The sequence below is a fragment of the Bufo gargarizans genome, chromosome 6 (genome assembly GCF_014858855.1).
Source record: "Bufo gargarizans isolate SCDJY-AF-19 chromosome 6, ASM1485885v1, whole genome shotgun sequence".
Classification (NCBI taxonomy): domain Eukaryota; kingdom Metazoa; phylum Chordata; class Amphibia; order Anura; family Bufonidae; genus Bufo; species Bufo gargarizans.
In genome coordinates this window covers 268,257,912-268,285,038 of record NC_058085.1, presented here as the reverse complement: position 1 = coordinate 268,285,038, position 27,127 = coordinate 268,257,912, and the positions used below count along the sequence as shown (strand labels likewise).

General features: G+C 42.7%; 1 protein-coding gene across 2 annotated transcripts in view; it reads right to left on the bottom strand.

Annotated features, from left to right (window-relative positions):
• Positions 1–15,692, bottom strand: part of OPRL1 (opioid related nociceptin receptor 1) — a 108,614-nt gene extending 92,922 nt beyond the window's left edge. The window contains exon 1 of one of the 2 annotated variants that reach the window (XM_044298675.1): positions 15,487–15,692. In XM_044298675.1, the coding sequence (XP_044154610.1) occupies positions 15,487–15,692 (206 nt within the window). The remainder of the gene's footprint in view (positions 1–15,486) is intronic. The other variant, XM_044298676.1, reaches the window with a different exon arrangement.
• Between the last annotated feature and the right edge of the window lie 11,435 nt (positions 15,693–27,127).

The following is a 27,127-nucleotide window of genomic DNA, read 5'->3' as shown; positions in this document are numbered from 1 at the left end:
TTTAGTGACAGAATTAGACTTGGAAATGCACAGAAGCGTGTGTGTGAAGTTATTCTGAATGACCCTATGTGCACCTTCAATATTATATACCCTTTTAGGGATAGATTTCAAATAGCTCTGATATAGCAGAAACCACTAAATTATGAAATTGCTAAATTGGGAATTGTACTTCAACCCAGAACAAAAAATGTGCTTTGACGGACACTAAATATCTTGCCCAGCAACAACAGTACAGCGGTGGGTAACGAGAGATTTAGAGGGATTTAAATTTGAGGCCTAGTATTTAGGCGCTGGGTCACCGGTATGGATTTAGTGACAGAATTAGACTTGGAAATGCACAGAAGCGTGTGTGTGAAGTTATTCTGAATGACCCTATGTGCACCTTCAATATTATATACCCTTTTAGGGATAGATTTCAAATAGCTCTGATATAGCAGAAACCACTAAATTATGAAATTGCTAAATTGGGAATTGTACTTCAACCCAGAACAAAAAATGTGCTTTGACGGACACTAAATATCTTGCCCAGCAACAACAGTACAGCGGTGGGTAACGAGAGATTTAGAGGGATTTAAATTTGAGGCCTAGTATTTAGGCGCTGGGTCACCGGTATGGATTTAGTGACAGAATTAGACTTGGAAATGCACAGAAGCGTGTGTGTGAAGTTATTCTGAATGACCCTATGTGCACCTTCAATATTATATACCCTTTTAGGGATAGATTTCAAATAGCTCTGATATAGCAGAAACCACTAAATTATGAAATTGCTAAATTGGGAATTGTACTTCAACCCAGAACAAAAAATGTGCTTTGACGGACACTAAATATCTTGCCCAGCAACAACAGTACAGCGGTGGGTAACGAGAGATTTAGAGGGATTTAAATTTGAGGCCTAGTATTTAGGCGCTGGGTGACAGGTATGGGTTTAGTGACAGAATTAGACTTGGAAATACACAGTAGCGGGTGTGTGTGAAGTTATTCTGAATGACCCAATGTGCACCTTCAATATTATATACCCTTTTTGGGATAGATTTCAAATAGCTCTGATATAGCAGGAACCACTAAATTATGAAATTGCTAAATTGGGAATTGTACTTCAACCCAGAACAAAAAATGTGCTTTGACGGACACTAAATATCTTGCCCAGCAACAACAGTACAGTGGTGGGTAACGAGAGATTTAGAGGGATTTAAATTTGAGGCCTAGTATTTAGGCGCTGGGTCACCGGTATGGATTTAGTGACAGAATTAGACTTGGAAATGCACAGAAGCGTGTGTGTGAAGTTATTCTGAATGACCCTATGTGCACCTTCAATATTATATACCCTTTTAGGGATAGATTTCAAATAGCTCTGATATAGCAGAAACCACTAAATTATGAAATTGCTAAATTGGGAATTGTACTTCAACCCAGAACAAAAAATGTGCTTTGACGGACACTAAATATCTTGCCCAGCAACAACAGTACAGCGGTGGGTAACGAGAGATTTAGAGGGATTTAAATTTGAGGCCTAGTATTTAGGCGCTGGGTCACCGGTATGGATTTAGTGACAGAATTAGACTTGGAAATGCACAGAAGCGTGTGTGTGAAGTTATTCTGAATGACCCTATGTGCACCTTCAATATTATATACCCTTTTAGGGATAGATTTCAAATAGCTCTGATATAGCAGAAACCACTAAATTATGAAATTGCTAAATTGGGAATTGTACTTCAACCCAGAACAAAAAATGTGCTTTGACGGACACTAAATATCTTGCCCAGCAACAACAGTACAGCGGTGGGTAACGAGAGATTTAGAGGGATTTAAATTTGAGGCCTAGTATTTAGGCGCTGGGTCACCGGTATGGATTTAGTGACAGAATTAGACTTGGAAATGCACAGAAGCGTGTGTGTGAAGTTATTCTGAATGACCCTATGTGCACCTTCAATATTATATACCCTTTTAGGGATAGATTTCAAATAGCTCTGATATAGCAGAAACCACTAAATTATGAAATTGCTAAATTGGGAATTGTACTTCAACCCAGAACAAAAAATGTGCTTTGACGGACACTAAATATCTTGCCCAGCAACAACAGTACAGCGGTGGGTAACGAGAGATTTAGAGGGATTTAAATTTGAGGCCTAGTATTTAGGCGCTGGGTGACAGGTATGGGTTTAGTGACAGAATTAGACTTGGAAATACACAGTAGCGGGTGTGTGTGAAGTTATTCTGAATGACCCAATGTGCACCTTCAATATTATATACCCTTTTTGGGATAGATTTCAAATAGCTCTGATATAGCAGGAACCACTAAATTATGAAATTGCTAAATTGGGAATTGTACTTCAACCCAGAACAAAAAATGTGCTTTGACGGACACTAAATATCTTGCCCAGCAACAACAGTACAGTGGTGGGTAACGAGAGATTTAGAGGGATTTAAATTTGAGGCCTAGTATTTAGGCGCTGGGTCACCGGTATGGATTTAGTGACAGAATTAGACTTGGAAATGCACAGAAGCGTGTGTGTGAAGTTATTCTGAATGACCCTATGTGCACCTTCAATATTATATACCCTTTTAGGGATAGATTTCAAATAGCTCTGATATAGCAGAAACCACTAAATTATGAAATTGCTAAATTGGGAATTGTACTTCAACCCAGAACAAAAAATGTGCTTTGACGGACACTAAATATCTTGCCCAGCAACAACAGTACAGCGGTGGGTAACGAGAGATTTAGAGGGATTTAAATTTGAGGCCTAGTATTTAGGCGCTGGGTCACCGGTATGGATTTAGTGACAGAATTAGACTTGGAAATGCACAGAAGCGTGTGTGTGAAGTTATTCTGAATGACCCTATGTGCACCTTCAATATTATATACCCTTTTAGGGATAGATTTCAAATAGCTCTGATATAGCAGAAACCACTAAATTATGAAATTGCTAAATTGGGAATTGTACTTCAACCCAGAACAAAAAATGTGCTTTGACGGACACTAAATATCTTGCCCAGCAACAACAGTACAGCGGTGGGTAACGAGAGATTTAGAGGGATTTAAATTTGAGGCCTAGTATTTAGGCGCTGGGTCACCGGTATGGATTTAGTGACAGAATTAGACTTGGAAATGCACAGAAGCGTGTGTGTGAAGTTATTCTGAATGACCCTATGTGCACCTTCAATATTATATACCCTTTTAGGGATAGATTTCAAATAGCTCTGATATAGCAGAAACCACTAAATTATGAAATTGCTAAATTGGGAATTGTACTTCAACCCAGAACAAAAAATGTGCTTTGACGGACACTAAATATCTTGCCCAGCAACAACAGTACAGCGGTGGGTAACGAGAGATTTAGAGGGATTTAAATTTGAGGCCTAGTATTTAGGCGCTGGGTGACAGGTATGGGTTTAGTGACAGAATTAGACTTGGAAATACACAGTAGCGGGTGTGTGTGAAGTTATTCTGAATGACCCAATGTGCACCTTCAATATTATATACCCTTTTTGGGATAGATTTCAAATAGCTCTGATATAGCAGGAACCACTAAATTATGAAATTGCTAAATTGGGAATTGTATTTCAACCCAGAACAAGAAATGTGCTTGAACGGACACTAAATAACTCGCCCAGCTACAGCACTAGGGACAGATTTAGCTGGATATAAATTTGAGGCCTAGTATTTAGGCGCTGGGTGACCGGTATGGATTTAGTGACAGAATTAGACTGGGATATGGCCAAAAAATGAACAGACTATTGCTGGTTAAATGCACTTGGTGTGACAGCTTCACCCTGATGTAGGCTTTAGCCAAAAAACAACCACACCATTGAGGGTTAAATGCACTTGGTGACAGGCGCAGCTTGCCCCTGATTTTGTATATGGCCAAAAAATGAACAGACTATTGCTGGTTAAATGCACTTGGTGTGACAGCTTCACCCTGATGTAGGCTTTAGCCAAAAAACAACCACACCATTGAGGGTTAAATGCACTTGGTGACAGGCGCAGCTTGCCCCTGATTTTGTATATGGCCAAAAAATGAACAGACTATTGCTGGTTAAATGCACTTGGTGTGACAGCTTCACCCTGATGTAGGCTTTAGCCAAAAAACAACCACACCATTGAGGGTTAAATGCACTTGGTGACAGGCGCAGCTTGCCCCTGATTTTGTATATGGCCAAAAAATGAACAGACTATTGCTGGTTAAATGCACTTGGTGTGACAGCTTCACCCTGATGTAGGCTTTAGCCAAAAAACAACCACACCATTGAGGGTTAAATGCACTTGGTCGCAGCTTGTGCTGGCGCACCACAAGACACAAAATGGCCGCCGATCACCCCAGAAAAATGAGACTGACAAACGGTCTGTGCAGCCTAAAAACAGTGAGCAATTGAGGATCAGCAGCTCAATGATCCACAGCTGCAGATCGATCAGTTAATCAAGTCCTTTGGAGGAGTTAATCTGCCTAATCTCGCCCTACTGTCGCAGCCGCAACCTCTCCCTACGCTAATCAGAGCAGAGTGACGGGCGGCGCTATGTGACTCCAGCTTAAATAGAGGCTGGGTCACATGGTGCTCTGGCCAATCACAGCCATGCCAATAGTAGGCATGGCTGTGATGGCCTCTTGGGGCAAGTAGTATGACGCTTGTTGATTGGCTGCTTTGCAGCCTTTCAAAAAGCGCCAAGAAAGCGTCACAAAAGCGCGAAGAAAGCGACGAACACCGAACCCGAACCCGGACTTTTACGAAAATGTCCGGGTTCGGGTCCGTGTCACGGACACCCCAAAATTCGGTACGAACCCGAACTATACAGTTCGAGTTCGCTCATCCCTATATGAGATCCTTAGTCAATCAACAAAGATTCAGTAGACCATAATCTGCATCTGCTTCAGACAGGCCTCCAGTGGGCTTTATTAATCAGGTTACCCAGCAAGAACAACCCCCTTTCTGAATGTAATATCCCCCCCCCCCCTCCCCCAGGGTGAACAGCTGCTTACCTAGGGTCTCCAACTGTCAAATGTAGTTTAAAGCAATAGACATTTAATTTGAGACAGGGGGACTTTTTCAAGTCCCCTCATTCTCCAGGTTACACTGCTGCAGAAAACATGCCATGGAGGTGACATTCTTCTATTTTATTTTATATCTGATACTTTGTCTCTACGTCCAGGGGCAAATAACTTGTGCTCTGCACAATGAATAATTACAATTGTGCCTAGAAATATTATGGAATGTGTTTTTGTCCAATCTGATTGTCCTTCATTACAATCCACCACAAAATATGGCTCAGGTTCAAGAAATGTTGATTGACAGCGCTTATACTATTCATAGACACTTTAACGTTGAATAATTGATGATATCTGTTTACAGTTAAGTTGTATTCTAGCACTGAAAGCCTTGTGGTATGGAGCTGTGTACCTCTGCCGGGCTGCTATGTAAATACATGGGGGAAGCTTTGAAACTAATCATTGCACTGGGTTGTCGCCGCTTGTCTTATTTATCCAAGCTCTTCTGTTTTCTTCACACTGAGTAACCACAGAGAGCTAACAGTGACCAGATGGGACAACAAGGCCCACTGCATGCCAGATGACTAAGCGTTATGTGCAACATATGGATCCAGCGCTGTATACCACTCACCAAATAATCCTGCATTGTATACTGCCCACCAGATAGTTTTGTGTATATTAGTAAAATGATTGAAACAAACGGGAGATTTATCATCTCCCTGTAACACTTTTTGTGGAGTATTAGGCTTCTGTCCTATAAAGATCGCCTTGAAGCTGGTGGACAGGCACAAAAAATTGTGTACAAAATGCATTTGCCAAGAATCTCATATTTACAAAATGAGCGTAGCATTAGCACCGGTATATTTTGTATAATTATGGCATTATTGTACATTATTTGTGTTTGCAGAGTGCTGTTTTTGTCTCTGTAAAAAAGTTGCAAACACCGCGCGCTTGCCACCTTCTAAAAAGCACGCATGGCGAGGGCGTGGCCATTGGGTCTGATTTATTTATTTACATTTCTCCTGTTTTCAGTTGCAAATGAAGACAGCAATCAACAGCAGCTCCGAATTCATCCTGGCACGCGGCCTGCCGGACGACGAGCATAATATATGACGAGGCTGAAAGACCGCCATTATACAATGCATAATTATCTGTTGAGCAGTATACAGGTCCTTCTCAAAAAATTAGCATATTGTGATAAAGTTCATTATTTTCGGTAATGTACTGATAAACATTAGACTTTAATATATTTTAGATTCATTACACACCAACTGAAGTAGTTCAAGCCTTTTATTGTTTTAATATTGATGATTTTGGCATACAGCTCATGAAAACCCAAATTTCCTATCTCAAAAAATTAGCATATTTAATCCGACCAATAAAAGAAAAGTGTTTTTAATACAAAAAAAGTCAACCTTCAAATAATGATGTTCAGTTATGCACTCAATACTTGGTCGGGAATCCTTTTGCAGAAATGACTGCTTCAATGCGGCGTGGCATGGAGGCAATCAGCCTGTGGCACTGCTGAGGTGTTATGGAGGCCCAGGATGCTTCGATAGCGGCCTTAAGCTCATCCAGAGTGTTGGGTCTTGCGTCTCTCAACTTTCTCTTCCCAATATCCCACAGATTCTCTATGGGGTTCAGGTCAGGAGAGTTGGCAGGCCAATTGAGCACAGTAATACCATGGTCAGTAAACCATTTACCAGTGGTTTTGGCACTGTGAGCAGGTGCCAGGTCGTGCTGAAAAATGAAATCTTCATCTCCATAAAGCTTTTCAGCAGATGGAAGCATGAAGTGCTCCAAAATCTCCTGATAGCTAGCTGCATTGACCCTGCCCTTGATAAAACACAGTGGACCAACACCAGCAGCTGACATGGCACCCCAGACCATCACTGACTGTGGGTACTTGACACTGGACTTCAGGCATTTTGGCATTTCCCTCTCCCCAGTCTTCCTCCAGACTCTGGCACCTTGATTTCCGAATGACATGCAACAGTCCAGTGCTGCTTCTCTGTAGCCCAGGTCAGGCGCTTCTGCCGCTGTTTCTGGTTCAAAAGTGGCTTGACCTGGGGAATGCGGCACCTGTAGCCCATTTCCTGCACACGCCTGTACACGGTGGCTCTGGATGTTTCTACTCCAGACTCAGTCCACTGCTTCCGCAGGTCCCCCAAGGTCTGGAATCGGTCCTTCTCCACAATCTTCCTCAGGGTCCGGTCACCTCTTCTCGTTGTGCAGCGTTTTCTGCCACACTTTTTCCTTCCCACAGACTTCCCACTGAGGTGCCTTGATACAGCACTCTGGGAACAGCCTATTCGTTCAGAAATTTCTTTCTGTGTCTTACCCTCTTGCTTGAGGGTGTCAATGATGGCCTTCTGGACAGCAGTCAGGTCGGCAGTCTTACCCATGATTGCGGTTTTGAGTAATGAACCAGGCTGGGAGTTTTTAAAAGCCTCAGGAATCTCTTGCAGGTGTTTAGAGTTAATTAGTTGATTCAGATGATTAGGTTAATAGCTCGTTTAGAGAACCTTTTCATGATATGCTAATTTTTTGAGATAGGAATTTTGGGTTTTCATGAGCTGTATGCCAAAATCATCAATATTAAAACAATAAAAGGCTTGAACTACTTCAGTTGGTGTGTAATGAATCTAAAATATATGAAAGTCTAATGTTTATCAGTACATTACAGAAAATAATGAACTTCATCACAATATGCTAATTTTTTGAGAAGGACCTGTACAACGCAGAGTTGTCTGTTGAGCAGAATACAGTCCATAATGATCTGGTGAGAAGTATACAATGCAGAATTTGTAGTGAACAGTATACAATGCTGAATTATCTGGTGAGTGGTATATAGTGCATGATGTAATATCATGTGCTACATATACACTCACCTAAAGAATTATTAGGAACACCTGTTCAATTTCTCATTAATGTGAATATCTAGTCAACCAATCACATGGCAGTTGCTTCAATGCATGTAGGGTTGTGGTCCTGGTCAAGACAATCTCCTGAACTCCAAACTGAATGTCAGAATGGGAAAGAATGGGGGCGACAACAGCAGAAGACCCCACCGGGTACCATTCATCTCCACTACAAATAGGAAAAAGAGGCTACAATTTGCACGAGCTCACCAAAATTGGACTGTTGATGTCACCACCAGACATCTGAGAAGCTCTGACAGATGCCTTTCAGAACCTCCTCCTTGAGCTTCCTTTGTTTTGCTTTCAGTTCCTCATCTCGTTAGCCTCTCTCAGCTGTCATGTAGTTGTACTGATTGCATCCCTTTAAATTCCTCCCCATAGTGCATCAGTGTGCGGTTTATATTTCTTCCTGGAGTGTGTGTGCATGCTGATCCTAATTCCCAGTCTTCTACAAGATAAGTGTTGTGCATTCATTTGTGTTTTTCTGTTTGCTGGATCCCAGGTGACCCTGACTCCCTCCGTATCTAGTGTAGGGAGCCGGTGGTCGTGTCCCCTCACTATTATAGGGTGTTTAGGTGTTATACAGTCGAGGTACGAGGATATGTGATCATCTACCATTGGGATTTTCGCATAGGCTGAGCAGTCAGGGAGAGTGCCAGGTCTGATGCAGGGGTCTCCCTTTTTGTTCCTTAGTTTTGGATCCAGTGAGTCGTATATTAATTTTGTGTTGTCTTGTTTCCTGTACACTTTCCGTGACAGTTGAAGACTGGAAAAATGTCTGAATTTGGCGTAAACGGAATGAGAACATGTATCCATCAGGCCTTGTTACCACTGTACAGGCTGGTGGTGGTGGTGTAATGGTGTGGGGGATGTTTTCTGGGCACACTTTAGGCCCCTTAGTGCCAATTGGCCATCGTTTAAATGCCACGGGCTACCTGAGCATTGTTTCTGACCATGTCCATCCCTTCATGACCACCATGTACCCATCCTCTGATGGCTACTTCCAGCAGGATAATGCACCATGTCACAAAGCTCGAATCATTTCAAATTGGTTTCTTGAACATGACAATGAGTTCACTGTACTAAAATGGACCCCACAGTCACCAGATCTCAAACCGATAGAGCATCTTTGGGATGTGGTGGAACGGGAGCTTTGTGCCCTGGATGTGCATCCCTCAAATCTCCATCAACTGCAAGATGCTATCCTATCAATATGGGCCAACATTTCTAAAGAATGCTATCAGCACCTTGTTGAATCAATGCCACATAGAATTAAGGCAGTTCTAAAGGCAAAAGGGGGTCCAATACCGTATTAGTATGGTGTTCCTAATAATTCTTTAGGTGAGTGTATAGTGTATGGTTCTTATGCTGCTGGCAAACACAAGAAGACAAGGCACTGAACTAAGTACAGTAAAACACCCTGGACATAGCTGTCAAATGGTGGGAAATATGTCAGGTAGGTTGTGACAACATAATGTCACACTGGGGGAGTCATATACCTTGGACAGGATGTGATGGACACTGTAGATGAACTGCACTGTATCATATACTGTACTAATATAACGGTATTGCACTGTAAATGTATGCATGTTGGAAGCAACAATGGAGTTATGCTAACATCTATTGACCAACTGCATTATTACAGTTGGATAATAGACTGATTTGTAAATTATTCTTAAGTTGTAGACAGCTTGTGGAGGAGAGATGAATAGTAGTGCTCTGCAGAACTCATGGTCAGTAGCAGGAGTGTCTGAGACTGGGGCAGAGTGGGGAAGCTGCTGCTGGAAACAAAGCCAGCATTAATCCTGAGAGTAACTAGCTGGATAGTGGAGGTAAGTGGTACTAGTAATAAAGGTGCCACACACCTCAGGGGAATACCCAAGGCACCTGAAGCTGTATACTACAGAAGAGTTGAGTGGTAGCCAACAGCCGCATAGTCTGTGACTCAGGGAAGCAGCCAAGGTCTGTAACCAAGACCAGCTAGCCTGCAGCTTGTAAGCAACATTCTGTTGGAGATTGCGTGCAAGACTGTGTTGCATTGCATGGCATACTGCCACTGAGAAGACTGTGCACAGTGGCTGTAGTGGTGGAAATACTGCAATCTAGGAGCCCAATTTAGAGACTATGCAGACTGTGTGGTACTGAACCACCTCTAGAGATAACTGTGGTGTTAATTGCACATACAACCATGTTTTATTCTGTCACTCTAATGAGACTTACCACATTGCCAACGACCAGGAAGCTGTGTGCAACGCAAGCCAAAGGTAAGTGGTTAATGTAAACACAAAGACTTTTGCCCCTCAAAGGTTGTAACCATTACTTTTCCTGCAGAGAGACCATACAATCGCCTTAAGTTTGTCCTACTGAATTCCTTCCATCATCCTAGAGTGGAGGCCACTGACAGTCGGACCTAATACTATTTACAAAATTATTTTTGGAACAGAATATACTGCTTGCATTGTCTAACTGCACACCAGATAATTCTGCATTGTATATTGCTCTTCAGACAATTCTGCATTTCATACTTCTCGCCAGATAATTCTGCATTGAATACTACTCACCAGACAATTCTGCACTGTAGACTGCTCACTAGAGGGTTCTACATTGTATACATCTCACCAGACAATTCTGCATTATATACTTGTGACCAACTTCTCACCAGACAATAGTATATTGTATACCGCTCACCAGACAACTCTGCATTGTATGCTGCTCACCAGAAATTCTGCATTGTTTACTGCTCAACAGACAATTCTGCATTGCATCCTTCTCGCCAGATATTTCTGCACTGTATACTTTGCACTAAACAAATGTGTATGGCATACTTCTCACCAGACAATTCTGCATTGTGTGCATCTCAGCTGATGATTCAGCATTGTATACTTCTCCCCAGAGAATTCAGTATCATATACTTCATTGTATATTACTTTCCAGATAACCGTACAAAGGAGCCATTATCCCTTCATTGTCTTAGTGACACCATTATTACCATAATACTAGTATATGAAAATTTGGAGAAAAAAAAATTTCAAGCATTTATTTTTAAGGTAATCCCATTATTTCTAGTAATCATTTAAGCCAAAAACTACAAAATAAATGGGGAAGTTTATGAAGAGATCCTAAGGGGTCCCTAGAGAGCTCCAATAGCTATACTTCTGAAAGGACTCTTTCAAGTGAACCCAAAATGGTGTGCTTCTAAGGATCTTGGGTGCAGTATTGCTCCAGTGGGGCGGAGGGGGTGGGGGGTTTGCACAGTGTGAGAGGTGACACACAGGGTCATAAATATTAATGATATACAAATTATACTTATGCGGGCTCATGCAATTACTTTTTAGAAATTAATAATACAAATAAATATATATATATACATATATATATATATATATTTTTTTTTTTTAATTTATTTATATATATATATATATATATATATATATATATATATAAAATGTAACTGGTTCCCTGCTTGATGCCTGGGTGATACAGTCTACATTATAATGTGAGTTTTACATTCAGCTTGGATTTGCTGCAGTTATTCATGGTTGCTGTTGCCATGGTTGCGAAGCAGTCGGACAATTATATTGGCAACATTGTAGCAACACTAAGATTTATATACATATATATATTACTGGCTGATCATTGGATCACTGTTGAAAATTGCTGGTAATCAAATATTTTCAAATACTATCCAAACCGACCGTCACATGTTTAAAAAAGAGCACAGTGGACTACATTACCCTATGTGATGTTAGATTTAGTTGGATAGCCATGCAAAGAAGCATCAACTTCAAGAGAGCGAAAAAGGAGATACAGGTTGTATGTGTAGGCAGGTGAAGTGTTTAGATGTAGCAGAGCCCAGTTTGCCATTTGACACAGCTCATGTCACCAACTTACCTGTCTGAGGTCCAGCGCTGCACCCTGGTGCTGTGCTGTGGCGTGTCAGACGTGATGCCGGGGCATTCTCTCTAAGATGCGCTGCCCAGCCACACCCTCTGGTAGTGCAAGCGCATCCATAGCAATGGAGCGCTCACTCTATTCCTCCCCACAGCGCATAAACGCTAGGGGAGATTTAGTGCTTTATTTGGCATAGGTGTGTGACCTATGATGCAGGCTGAGTGACTGCTCAGCCTGCCTATGTCTGGGCTACTGTGTTCTGGTCCAATGGGGAGCCGGGTCACTGGACCTATCAGGTTCTGATCCAGGGACTCGCCACTCTATTTAAATCGCATGCTGGCAATACATCCTTGCCAGTTATACGTTTTACTCCATTCCTGTGCTCCCGGTTCCCTTCTGTGCATATTGGATTGCTATTTGATTTGACCTTGGCTTGCCTTTGACTACTGTCTGCCTCGTGATTTGGGACTGTGACTCCCTCCCATCTGGTTCTGACTTCGGCTTGGCTATTCTTACTACCATTTGTCTGATTTGGTACTGTTTTGTCCACCTGGCTCCAACCATTCTCGTATGACCATGTTTTCGTGTTTTCTCGTCTCTGTGAGTGTGTTTGTCTAGCACTTAGCAGAGCAAGGATCGTCGACCAGTTGCAGACTTGCCACTTAGGGCTTGTACTGCAAGTAGGCAGGGAAAATAGGATGGGTACCAGTCAAGGCTCACTGTCTGAGTTTCCTGCCTACTGTACTGACATCGCTATGTGTTAGCTATGGATTTCAATAAAACCACAGGTAGCAACTGAGATGATGTAAAAACTGTGAAATGAAAAATTCAGCTTTGCTACATCTCTGCATGGAAAAAGAGGGAACAAAATCATGTTATAAAGTCATAGGCCAGTAATTGGAATTATTGGGTCCACAATATGTTTGGCTATGTGCCCACGTGACATAACTGCTGCGGATTTGCCATCCAGTGTAAATCGACTTGCAGTACACACAGCAAAAAACAGTCACATGTGGACATACCCTATAAGCACTGTGAGACAGTGACAGGTCTCACACAGGTTAGCGGCAAGGAAGGGGTGGATAGTGCGGTCCACACCCCTATTCCACCACAGGTGAGACCAGCTGGCATAAAGCACCTCCCAGGGTGTCAGCAAGGGGGAAGTGTGTTGCCTGTGGACAGAGGCCTGGAGGCTCTGTGTGGTCCAAGCTAGGAGGGCTGAGAGACCACGATTCCCCAAGAGACACTGGACTGGAGACAGTGGGCGTACTGTGCTCTGTACAGCCAGGAGGCTGTGGGACATTGGCTCAGAAAGCCGCATGTGTTCCCAGGGTGTGAACAGGGACTTAGGTGAGTCAGGGATCTGTTTGTTTAGTTAGAGCCCAGCCGGGTGAGTGTTTATTATTTTGTATTGTTGTTTATGTTTATGTGGGTGTGCCACAATAAAGCACCGTGTTTGGATCTTAAACTTGGTGTCTTGAAGTTATCTGTGAGAATGACCCCCGAAAGAGAGCTGATCCCCTACAGCACCAAGACATTAGTCAACTGGTCAATAACAATCACCAAAAAATTATTGGTGCAACCCTAGCGTACGGCCACACCATCAGGTTTTTTAAACCAAAATCCGGACTGGATCATAAATTATAAATTATAAATGACAGATACGACTTCTCTTTTTTGAATTCACTTCTGGGTTTCCACTCCCAAAACTCAGACTTCTGACTGTGCGGCCATACTCTTCAAACTAAAGCACACTAGTGATGAGCGGCAGGGGCTATATTCAAATTTACAATATTTCACTACTATTTGGGCGAATATTCATCATATATTCGCGAATTCGCGATTTCGAGGTTATTTTCTTGATTGCAAAAAATCGGCAATGTAATATTCGCATAATGCGTGCAAAATACAGGCATAGGTCACTTTTGCTACATTTTTCAAGCTGCTAGAAGTTTCGTAAGACTGGATGGTTGGCACGGCAGAAGATTAAAAATGGCTTTATATGCAGTTAGAGTGCTTCAATATATCTAACTATCTATCTTATGTTGTGTGGAAAGCACAGAGCACAGCAATGACACTGCTGTCTCTCTCAGAACTTTAAAAAAACTGTAGAAAATGGCTGCTAGGGAAGTTCTTATATAGTAAGGGGTAGGCAACTTTCCTATTGGTTGCTAGGGATGTTGCTAAGCTCAGGCAAAGACATTGCATCCTTCTCATTGGCCCACAAGCAAGAAGGGAGGTTACTGATAAAAAAAAAAAAAAAATCTAGAATATTCGAAATTACAAATATATATCACTATATTCCAAATATCTGCAAATTTTCGAAGCGCCAATATTCACGATTCGAACATTCGCGCCTAACACTAAAGCACACTGCCATATTACATCAGTTTTATGGAACCATAATATGTTGTCTATTAATATATATTGTGGCAATGTGAACATTGAGGTGTTGTTTGCACCAGGAACGTGTCACCAAGGGGCCCGGCCTTGTTAGAGTAAAAGCCCTAGTCCAGGTGTCCACTAAAGTAGTTGGGGGACACCATATAGATAGTGTTGCTGGTTCAGCTATTTCAGGGCGAGCTTTTACTGGGAACAGGCAATGTGTTAGGTGGGTGCCTGTTCCCCATGCTCCAGTTCGGGACTTAGGGCATGCTCACGTCCAGGGATTCTATTTAATCTGGTTTCTGGAAATGGGTGTGTCTCACTCTGGAGTGTTTTATGAAGCAGAGTCCTGGTGAGGCTCTGTGTGAATGGTCTCCGCCAGGTGGGCTGAGGGGCCACGAGATTAGGCAATAGCCTGAACTTTGTGGGACGCGGTGACGCCTTCGAAACAAGGATCACGAGGCCAGAGTCGGGAGGACTACTGGGCCACAATCCCCCAAAGGGTATTGAAGTGTCACAGCCTGAAGGTTGCTGGACTGTATGGCTGAGGAAAGCCGCATTTGTGTTCCATGTGTGAACAGGGCTCTCTAGGTGAGTCAGGGATATGACTATGTGTTTAGTTAGAGCCTAGCCGGGCAAGGGTTTTTTATTTTGTGTGGATGTCACATGTGATAAGTTGAATCTGCGACTTCGTAACCTGTGCTTTTGCTAAAGTGTCTGAAATAAAGCAAGAGTTTGGACATTATAACCGTGTCTGCGAAGATATCTGTAAGTGTGACCCCCTGAAAAGAGATGATCCCTTACAATATCTATATACACACATTAGTCGATTTAGGTGATTGCTCACAATATGATGATTGTAACGATGTAGTTTAATCTGATGACAGTCACAGCTCAAAGACCGAACATTCAAATCATGATTTAGGCGACTTTCACAAGGTCAGTGTTTTGCATAACTATTTGTCACCCAAAACCAGGAGTGGAGCCTACAGAGAAAACATACAACAGAAAGATTTCTCTATGGACCTACTCCTCGTTTTGGCTTACAAATACTAATGCAAAATACTGACCATGTGAAAGTGGTCTTTGAAATAGTACAGTACATAGAGATGCACCACAATCCTAATTTCCTAGGAAATCTTTACCATCACATCATGCATTTCATCCAGTACTTATGTATTTAATTTCATTGTACAGATTCAATTTCACATGCAAGAAGAACACTTAATGGAATAATTAATTACACAAGTCTTATTGGTACAGCCATACATACGAGTCAAGGACTATACAAGCCGTGTCTTTCTTACCTGATAATGACGTACATCACTGCACAGTTTCCCACAAGGCCCACCACGCAGACAATCAGATACACCACAACTATGGTGACCTCAATGCCCAGTGGTAGGAACCTGTCTCCTGTTCCATTGAAGAAACTGCCATTAAGGGTTGAATTGCGTAAGAACTCTCTCAGAAAGGCTGCCTCGAAGGGCAAGTCCGGAAGAGTGAAATCCATCTTTCAGCTGAGATCTGAGGAACAGAAGAAGACAAGTTCATGAGGAGACCACTAAGCTGAAGTCACTGTCCTATGGTAAAAGTTTCAGATGCCTCCTACCTGGCAGCACCAGAAGGTGATCCTGTCACTGCCCTGAGCTCAGACTCTAATGCATTATACATGGAACAGCAGAGCAATAAAACATCTCACCTGAGAACCTACTGAGCCATAAAATAAAATGTCACTGAGCACATAGTCTGAACATATCCCCTGTCACCAGCTCACTAATCATTTACACCCCGTTCAGACTGAGAATTTGGTTGCTCTCGAGCCATGCTGTCAGACAGAGTACTGTCATTGTCAGGTCACCCCTTAAGATGACAGAAGTTTCTTAAATGTATGCAGTATATAAAACAGAGGAGTCAGTTACATTATCGAGGCTCAATAGCCAGAGCTCCATGGCTACTCAAGTGTAATGATAACACCAGGATCCATTATATGTTTACCTTTATTAATCAATTCCTAGCATTAATTGCAGTACTAAGTAAATATTTATTGAACAAAACAATCTAAAATGTAAATAAGCATATTATTATCGAACACTGAGTTATGTGGTCATCCATATAGGTGGCATGGTGGCTCAGTGGTTAGTATCCCCACTACTATCTTGCAGATATGGGTTCATGAGTTTGCACTGTCCCCTAATTTCTCCCCTATCAGATACACCTCCATATTGCTCCATGGACATGGTTCTGCAGTGCCCATAAAGGCTTTTTTTTGGGGGGGGGGCTGAAATTTCTCCAAAGTTTGTTTTATTTATTGTGTTTGTGCCACTGCACGGCAAGACCCACCACATTTTTACTTCATGAGGGCTTATTATTTGAAGGATGAGTTGTAGTTATCATTGCTACCATTTTGGTGTAAAGGTAACTTATTGATCACTTTTATATCTATTTTTGGGGATGAAGGAACAAAGATATTGTTTTTTCAGGTTCACTATGTGGGATAAATAATGAGTTTATTTTGCATCACATGTCATTATCGCTGCAGCAATACCAATTAGCAATACCAATTATGTAAGTGTTTTTTACGCTGGGTTCAGACCTGAGCGTTCTGAAACGAGCGCTCTGTATGCGCGATTGTACGGGCGTTTACAATCGCGCATACAGAGACAGGCGTGCACACATTGTCGCGCGTTCCCGAATATCTATGTGCGGGAACGCGCGACAAACGCCCAAAAAAAAGCTCAAGCACTTGTTTGAGCGTCGGGCGTTTTACAGCGCGATCGTACGCGCTGTAAAACGCCCAGGTGAGAACCATTCCCATAGGGAATCATTGGTTCTTGCCTGTTGTGCGTTTTACAGCGCGTAGGAACGCGCTGTAAAACGCTCAGGTGTGAACCCAGCCTTAAGGCTGGGTTCACATCACGTTTTTCCCATCCATTTAAAGGGAACCAGTCACCTGGATTTTGGGTATAGAGCTAAGGACATGGGTTACTAGATGGCCACTAGAACATCCGCAATATCCAGTCCCCATAGCTCTGTGTGCTTTTATTGTGTAAAAAAAACGATTTGATACATATGCAAATGAACCTGAGATGAGTCCTGTCCCTGAGATGAGTCAGAGCTTGAAAATATGACTCTTCTCTGGTCACACAAGTAAGATATGACTATTTTATGTTAAGTTGCATAAAAGGCTGGGAAGTAAAAAAAATGCATAATACTTATTGAATTTGTCTGCAAATTAAATTAAAAGTGTAATTTATATGTTTAGGGTAACACAATGAACATTTAGAAACGCGGTGACAGGTATACGTTAGGTTCCCTCTAACGTATACCAAAAATGCATACGTTAAACAGATGCCTCAGACTGATGCCATCCAATGGTATCCATTCACTTTAGAGTCCCATTGTAAAAAAAAAAAAAAAAAAAACATACTTTTTTTACTGGACTATGCAGGATACAAGAACGTGGTGTGCTGAGATTTGTATAATTTTTTTTAACATATATGTCAAACAGAGACATAACATGTGATGTGAACCCACCCTAAGTCATGTATTCATTTATTTATTTTCACTCACAAAAGTCAGGTGCTCTGATCGGTCCTGACACTGGCATGTAAGGGATTAACTCTATTCCCAGCACTGTGGTGAAACTTTCTAATAAATTATCTTTTGGTCACTGTTTATTTTCAAGATCCCTACTAGCTATCAATTAATTGAAAACTTCTTGATGTAGAGGTTTGAGCTGTCCATACACCTGCCAATTTCAGTTGACCATCTACGGTAATATGTTTGGGGGCCTCCCAACTCCCCCCCCTTCCCCAGTGACAGATATTGGGGAAGATAAGGATTGGTGAGTTGGATTTCAACAAAGGAGCACGGCAGAGGCTTTCTCACCTCTTCCTATTGTGAACTCATGATCACTCGGCCAAGCATGCACGTGTATGAGGGGAACGGTAGTGACGGCCGTTGGCCAAAGGAGTGTTAAGCTCTAGACATTTTCATTATACACAATAAACTGGACACCTTTATGGATTCCTGTATACTTTTAATCAGGTTTTGTTCAGATTCTTTAATGCAGTTCGGAAGCCAAACCCATTTGGGGATCGTAAATGGAGAAGAAAATATACAGGACAGATTCTACTCCGCTTTCATTTTGATTTCACTCATGGTTTTACCTTCAAAAACTGCATCAAAAATCTGATCAAAATCTGAACATGCACAGGCAGCCTTATGGTTAGTTTATTTGGGCAAAATGCTCTTTGGAAACATCCAAGTATTTTGTCTGTGGACCTGCAGCAGACAGCCAAGGCTGAGTGTTGGATTTCTGCTTCAGGTTCTGTCATAATTCTGCAAGCTTATTAGCCCCATTTGTTGGGGCTAATCAGTATGTGAACACTCACCGTGGTCACAGCACTGGTTCTGCTGCAGAAACCAAAGCCAGATAGGGCTGGACATTTATTTTGTCAGCGTGCCTACGTAAAATACTGCCTCAACATATGAATACTACCTTATTTCTTAATATAGGCAAAAAAATAAAAAGCACATGTAAGGGACATATGTGGCAATTAGCTGAATATTTCTACATAGTAGTAGGATGTTCCTGGGCCTTGGAACATGAGGGACCTAAAAGGCTCCTCTACAGATAAAAAGCACTGTCAATGTCATGACTTGCCTTTATAATAAATACAGATAAAGAAATACATTGTGCAGGAGGAAATAATTGCATGTCCAAACTGGGGGCCCTGGTACATGTTGTGCATTGTGTCCCAGGAGATTCAAGTAAAGACTCTTGATGTCATAATGGTGACTAGGTGATCAGATGTCCATAGCAGCCTTCTGCATACTTTCTGTGAACCCAAACTCTAGATTCTGCTATAAAAGTATATTTCTAAAACAATGTCCCCAATACAACCAATATAAGATCAGGACAACTACAAGTAAGATATCATAATAGGACATGTAGGAACCTGTCTTACTATCTGTTCACTTTTGTTACACATATGTCTTTAATTGATACCAGTATGTATTTCTTCATACTTTACCATATGTAATGATTTTCATTTTCAATAAAAATTATTGAAAATAAAAAAAATAATAGGACATGTTGAGTTAAAAGAAGGTAAACTCCACTCTGGTCCCTTCTCTTTTAATCAGAGAGGACAGCTCAAGAACCTCTGAAGAACCATCAAGCTCCATTAATATCAGGAAGGTGTAGCTGCCCTGCCTCTTTTGTGAAGAACACTGATTTTGGTTTAAATTATTGAACTGTTAGAATAGATGAATATTTAAGATGAATTCACACTGGCCATCTTTTATGACCAAATATACGCCACTTTTTGGTGTATATTTGGTGCCGAATTTGCACGTCACGTACATCATTTCTAAAAAAAAAGAGGCCGAGGCTTGGACGGGGAAGAGGGCAGACCGGAAGGCCCTTCTCAGTTATCATTTTCTATGCCATTTTTCTTTGTAGGAAATTATCTAAATCTATGCCAGCAAGAGAGATGGCGTAGATTTCAGGCTGTTTTAGGTCGGTGGTGGATGCGCCTAAGTTATGTAGAGGCCGGTGCCTCTACGTAACTTAGGCGCATAAAGCACCAGCGCAGGGTTATTAAGACCGGTGTCTAAAATACTGGTCTTAATAAATTACCCCATAAATGTTTCTCAGATCTCATGCCACCCCTAACAGGGTCCACCACAGCAGAAAGCAGAATCAAGTTAACTCCACAGAAGCAGCCAGCCACTGGAGGAGCAGTTTGGCTCACAGAGAAGGGAGGTTCAGGGTCAGGTTGGACCCTTCTGTTCAATGTGTGGTGTGAACATGTACAGGGCTCTCCTTCTAGACAGACACCTCAACGTCAACAAACATGGCAGGTTGGGACCTGCCTCGCGATCAGGAGGAAAGAATGTAGCTCTTTCCTTATCACAACTCAGTAGGCATGTCCTGTAACTTCATTCAAATAAACTTTCCAGCACGAAGGAGATAAAATCTTACATGTTCTTTATTGAATATTCCAGATGTACACACGGTGCAGTGAAAGAGGTCCCTCAATGTCCCTGGTCAGACCGACATGTTCATGACTAAGAGCCAGCTGTCTCGAAACATGTCTATCTGACCAGGGACATTGAGGGACCTCTTTCACTGTACTGTGTGTACATTTAGAATATTCAATAAAGAACATGCAAGATTGTATCTCCTTCGTGCTGGAAATCTGTTTATTTGAATGAAGTTTACGCTGAGCTGACCTGGTTTTCCGTCGCACGACTGAACTGGTGAGCTGGATTTTTATTCATTTATACAATGTCCTGTAACTGTCACAGCTTCTAACAGTAGATCCAGCTGAGGCAGTTGAAGGATGAAACTGAGCATATGAGACCACCTCAGTAGGTAAACAGGGAGATGAGGAAAAGAACAGACAGCAGGTGGCGCTATACAGATACATTTTATTGAATAATTCAGTGGCTATACTAAACTTTTAATTACATACAATTAAAAAAGTTTTCAAATCTAAGTGCTGGTTTGAAAAATGGGACAACTCTTTTAAAGGAACAGGAGAAAATTGAATGATGTGTCAGATACAGCATCTTCTCACCCAAGTCATGTAAGTCCTATCATAAGTCATCTTTCTAGAAACTAAGGCCCCTTTCACACCACGGTTTTATGTTTCTGTTGCCCTGCTCCATTAAAAGCGCAGAACAGTAAAAATAACGGGACTATAACTGACCTGAGCTGAGCTGAACAGACTCTAATGACTACAATTAAATCCGTTCAGTGTTCCTTCAGAATCCTGTTTTTTACAGGAGAAAAAAGTCCTGCATGCAGATCTCTTTTATCCAGTCTTTTTAAGGAAATCTGCAACAGATCCCCCAAGCAGATGTGACCTCAGCCTAACAGAACACCTTCATTAGTAGCAAAACTTAGTAAAAGCAAAGCAATGGAGCATCTTGCCCTAAAGTCTCCATCCCTTTGATTTATCTGCCACCTTCTTCTTCTTCTTCTTCTATTGTTCTATTAAACAAACGGGATGCCGTCTAGGTAGCAAATTGTGATGGAGTGCGAGGAATCATGAGAAATGTGATTATCAATAGGTACTGTATTGCAGTACCTACATTACATGAGGCCTCCTGATAAACACATTTTATGAAATGATGGCATTCTCAATTAATATGCCACTATTTCGTTAATCAATTTCTTTAATTTGCTTCCCCCCAACTCTAAAACATGAAATTATAGAAAGCACCATCAATAATGCATCACCACTGAGCACAAAAACCACCTATAGGATAAATTGGCTGACAGTCGATCCCAAACCATGACAGTCTACTCTAGTGCAAGGTGTGCACGGCCTAAACAGTTTATTCATAAGTGTCACATCGGCCTCACTCCTTTCAAGAACAAATCAAGGCATGTTCCATTCACATCTTGTGCATTTTCCGAAAGGGTCACTAAACCTAAAGTCAACTTATAGGAGGGAGATCTGATATCAGTGAGACATAGGTTCTCAGCACTGGAGATATGTGACAAAGTAGTGATCATGGGGTACAGGAATTTTTCTTCACTTCCTATCTTGTCATCCCTAATAAAAGGGAGCAATAGACTGCATTCAACCGCACAGCACATACAGACATGGTTTTGAGTCCCTTTAAATGATTGATGTACCTGCCATCACTGACTACGAGCCTAAATGCATGTCAAAAGATGCAACCCAAAAAGTATACAGCAAAAGTCTGAAAATATATACCAGACTAATGATGTCATTACAACACGCATCTAATTGATTAGATTGTAAGCTCTTGTGACTTAGATGTGCCATCCCTATACGTGTAGACAATGGACATACAATCAGTGCTATATACACAGGCTTGGAACTTCTCCCATCATTCTCCCTGTATCCCTATATCCAGACCCCAGAAAGAATGTCACTAATTGTTTCACACGCCAGTGATATCACGGTGCATGTATCACACTACGGCAGACCCCCACCCGCCTCCTCCACCCCTTCATGATCAATGTTTACATCGGAAGGGGTCAGTCCTTTGGTAGAAATATAAAAGATTATACTGACAATGTAGTGTCGCTGGACAAACAAAGGACAGATAGACAGGCAGACAGACAGGTCAGGTACACTGTACTGTGAATGGCCTTTGGAGGGCTGGAAACATTGCTGTGTGACATTCCATACGCCGCTGCTGTCTGCAGCACATCCACAGCACAGAGTCTGCAGCACGTAACCTGCTGGAAAGGTGCAATGATTCTATATATATGTGTGTGTGTGTATATATATATATATATATATATATATATAGTCACTATACATAAGCTAGGATATATAAAGCAGATCAATTGCAACAATGTATCTGTATTCTGTATACAGAACACATAGTGCAACATCTCAAGAAAATAAATGCACATTTCAATACAGTACATATGAGCAACCTGTAGTTCTCCAGGTGGTAGGACTTGCTGGAACTTGTAGTTCCCAACTACTGCACAGCTACAGGTTGTCATATGTATGTTAGCAAAAAACAAAAAAATAAAAAAATAAAAAAAACAACAGTATAAGCAATGTCTGAGCATCCCATACAGGAGACAAAGTGCATGCAATGCAGAGGATGCTATATGGGGTTACAGGTGCTTCCCCAGGGCTGTGTCTCAGTATGGGGTCACACCTGGCTACCTATGATGGTCCTAGAAGTTGGGATCTAGTTGGGGTCTCTTTGCTGCAGAGCTCCTCACTCACACTGCACCACGCATCCCTGCGCCAGTACATAGCAACAGGGCACTTGGTGCAGACTGCATGACAGCAGAGCATCCCACAGCAAGGAAGGCCTGGCAGGAGAAGGGGTTGGGGGGGTGGGGGGGGGGTTTACCCCATGATAACATACCCTCCAAGGTGATTCAGGGAGTATTGAGATTGGGGGATGCAGGGACTTACCCTGTCTGGTTGCACCTTGATTTGCAGTGAGTCTCCTCGCTTCTCAGGCTGATGATGATGATGATACCTCCTTCCCCAAAACAGAGACAGCTGCAAAGCCCTAGCCAGGGAGGGAGAGGGGGATAATCACATCGATGCTTCGGAGGGGAGCACAGACACTGGGAGGGAGGGGGTGCTGGCTGCAGAGAGCAGGGCTGGAATTCTGCATTAACTCACTGTGCTGCTGATGCTATACAGACAATGGTAGAGGAGGAAGCACCAGGCTCAGACCTGGGCTGGAGGGGAGGAGAGGAGACACTCATTATAAAGACATAGACCTGTGCAGTGAATAACACTGTTGGGCAGTCCTTTCACTCAGCTTTTTGCCCATCTGCTCTGTGGCAGCTTAGGGGTTAATGGTGTGGAGGAAATGCCCTTGAGCGGGAAGGGGTTAATGTTATTGGATACAGCGATTTCCACCCAAGGGCAGAATGGACGCAGCGTCAAGCCTCCTGCTTTTATTGCAGAGGTCCATTGATGAGGGGAAGCAAGGAGTTAATGGTGCTAAATGCAACGGAACGGGCTAAAGCTGAGGGGTTACGTCCACAGAATAGTTTGAGAGGAAGAAAAGGTTAACAGCAGAAAAAAACTAAATATGCAGGAAAATAGCGCGGTGGCGTCAGAAAATATAACAATAAAGTAAAGCACGGACAGCAGCGAGAACACGTTTTTACTTTTATTCTTGAACATTTGTGTTAAGAAGTTGTGAGACATTGAGAGAACAATTTTTAACAAGGGATGCGCATGCTAACCCCCTACAGACTCGACCCTCAGCAAAAAAAATACACAAAACTTTTATACCTTGGCAAACAATTTGCAACATGTGCCACCTTTTATGTAGCATCTTACCTGATCCCAATAGAAACACAGTACTCCCTGAGCTGGGGTCCAGATGTGCCCAAATCCCAAAACATGAACTAGAGCAGCCACACTGCCCTTCCACAGCTAATTCCCCAAGGCAGCCGCCTGAACTAAAACATCCTGGGGATCTGTCGCACAGCCAGTGTCCACCCTGCCGTAGAGCAGGTGGTAAACATGCTGTGGTCCACCGTGAACCAATGTTAGCAGGAGTGCAGCTATCTAGTGTCACATAACACAAAACATTAAAGTTTACATGGTGAGTTGGGTGGTTCTTCACCTGGTCAGGTAAGACAAGCCCAATCTCATCTTAAAAACTCACTTTACCCTAGCTCTCACTTCCAAATGCCGCCTTTCTACTCCTGCTGTGCCTATACCCCTTTCACTCCTTCCCATAGTTTCCTAGAATCTATGGCACCAACAGAGATGTGGCCATTGCCTTGTTGAGTCATTTTGACTCCCCTACTCTACCATTCTTGCTAGGAACACGCTGGCCCACCTTATGGCTCCTCAGGCCTAGCTCCCTATTGTCACTGATTTTCCTCAGATACGACCCCAAAGAAGTCTACTGTTTTCTTCACTTCAGGGAAGTTAATGCTCTTAATTAATTAATCCAAATTTGGGCAATGTGGATGGGTGGATGTTCAAATGTAAACAGGCCATAGACAGGACAATCTTCCTCCCCCCTTCATATTTTTGATGGATGATAAGGCCAGGGCTCTGTGGCGATTTTCACGGACCATAATCTTGATCAGCTATCTCTAGGATAGATCATCAATATTAGAGCAGTGGGAGTCAGATTCCTAGCACCTCTTTGATCCGCTGTTTGAATTTGCTTCTGCACTGTGGAACAGTGCAGCTCTGCGCACTAAATAGTCATCATGAATTCTACTGCAGCAGTTATGTCAGTGAATGAGAGCAGCGCTGCATTACCATTTACAACCAAAACCCAGGGTATGGCGCTGTGCTCTGATTAGTGTTGATCGCGCACTAAAGTGCTCGGGTGCTTGAGTAGAACACTTTGGGATGCTCGAGAGGGCAGGGTGTCTGGTTCATAAGAAAAGGTCAGAAATTGATGGAAACACCACTGAAATGGTTCGGGAACGGCATGGGGAGGATGTGTGGGTGCATCTTGGACTCCCAGGTCGCTGCTGGGAACGATGTTGTCCGAGTAGTACACCACTTTTACAGACTGACAATAATACGCACCAAACCGAAGATAAAATCGATTTTAGAGGAAAAATTGTTAGGAAACATTCTTTCCTGTATATTTACTTGTATATAACGTGCAAGTGCTGCCAAAAATTACAAGGAAGAGGCACTCCGATACAACTGGTGTATCACATAAAGGAGGGCCTCATTCACATTGTGGTACAATTGTTCAACACTCATAAAGCTTATGCAAGAAACTCCAATACACCCTTTATTACACATAAAGGATGGCATCATACACACCCTTGAAAAATTATGATTAATGGCCTGCTGGTGACCCTCTAAAACATTAGTGGTGAGGCCTGCTGCTGATCTGACCATCTAAAACATTAGGGGTGAGGGTCTGATGCTGATTAAACCATGTAAAAAATTAGGGGTGAGGGTCTGCTCCCGAGTCGACCTTCCAAAACATTAGGGGTGAGGGTCTGCTGCTGAGCTGACCTTCTAAAACATTAGGGGTGAGGGTCTGCTGCTGAGCTGACCTTCTAAAACATTAGGGGTGAGGGTCTAATGCTGAGCTGACCATCTAATAAAATTAGGGGTGAGGGTCTGTTGCTGAGCTGACCTTCTAAAACATTAGGGGTGAGGGTCTGCTGCTGAGCTGACCATCTAAAAAATTAGGGGTGAGGGTCTGCTGCTGAGCTGACCTTCTAAAACATTAGGGTTGAGGGTCTGCTGCTGAGCTGACCATCTAATAAATTAGGGGTGAGGGTCTGTTGCTGAGCTGACCATATAAAAAATGTGGGGTGAGGGTCTGCTGCTGAGCTGACCTTCTAAAACATTAGGGGCAAGGGCCTGCTGCTGATCTGACCATTTAATAAATTAGGGGTGAGGGTCTGCTGCTGAGCTGATTATCTAAAAAATTAGGGGTGAGGGTCTGCTGCTGATCTGACCTTCTAAAACATTAGGGGTAAGGGTCTGCTGCTGATCTGACCTTCTAAAAAATTAAGCGGGAGGGTCTGCTGCTGAGCTGACCATCTAAAACATTATGGGCGAGGACCTGCTGGTGACCCTCTAAAACATTAGAGGTGAGGGCTTGCTGCTGATCTGACCATCTAATAAATTAAGGGTGAGGGTATGCTGCTGAGCTGACCATCTAAAAAATTAGGGGTGAGGGTCTGCTGCTGATCTGACCTTCTAAAACATTAGAGGTTAAGGTCTGCTGCTGAGATGACCATCTAAAACATTATGGGCGAGGGCCTTCTGGTGACCCTCTAAAACATTAGGGGTGAGGGTCTGCTGCTGAGCTGACCCTCAAAAACATTAGGAGCGAGGGCAGCCTAATAAGCATGTTGATATGATGGAGGAGGACAAGAAAAGGAAGATTGAACCCTATACCCTTTTTTGTGGTGGAAGGGGTGCATGGGAATACAGTGTATTCAATACACCATAAAAGCCACATTTAAAGTGCCTTTATGTTCAGCCGCTTTCCTCTGGTTGAGTAGAGAAGTCAGGGGCAATCCAGGCCTTGTTCATTTTGATAAGAGTCAACCTGTCAACATTTTCAGTTGACAGTCGGATGTGCTTATCAGTCATTATGTCCCCCGCAGCTCTAAATACCCGCTCTGACAAAACGCTGACGGCAGGGCAGGCCAGCACCTCCAAGGCGTAGAGCGCCAGTTCGTGCCACGTGTCCAGCTCTGACACCCAATAGTTGTAAGGCACAGAGAGATCACTGAGGACACTGACACGATCTGCTACAAACTCCTGCACCATCTTCCAAAACTTTTCTCTCCTTGTGACACTAGGCCGCGCATCAGGGTGAGGGTGCTGGCAGGGTGTCATAAAACTGTCCCAGGCCTTGAAGAGTGTTGCTTTGTCTCTGTTGGAACTGCTGTGTGTTCCCCTCGTCTCCCCTCCTCAGTTGCCCAAGCAACTACGTACTCTGCCGCCAGGGTTGTCAGCT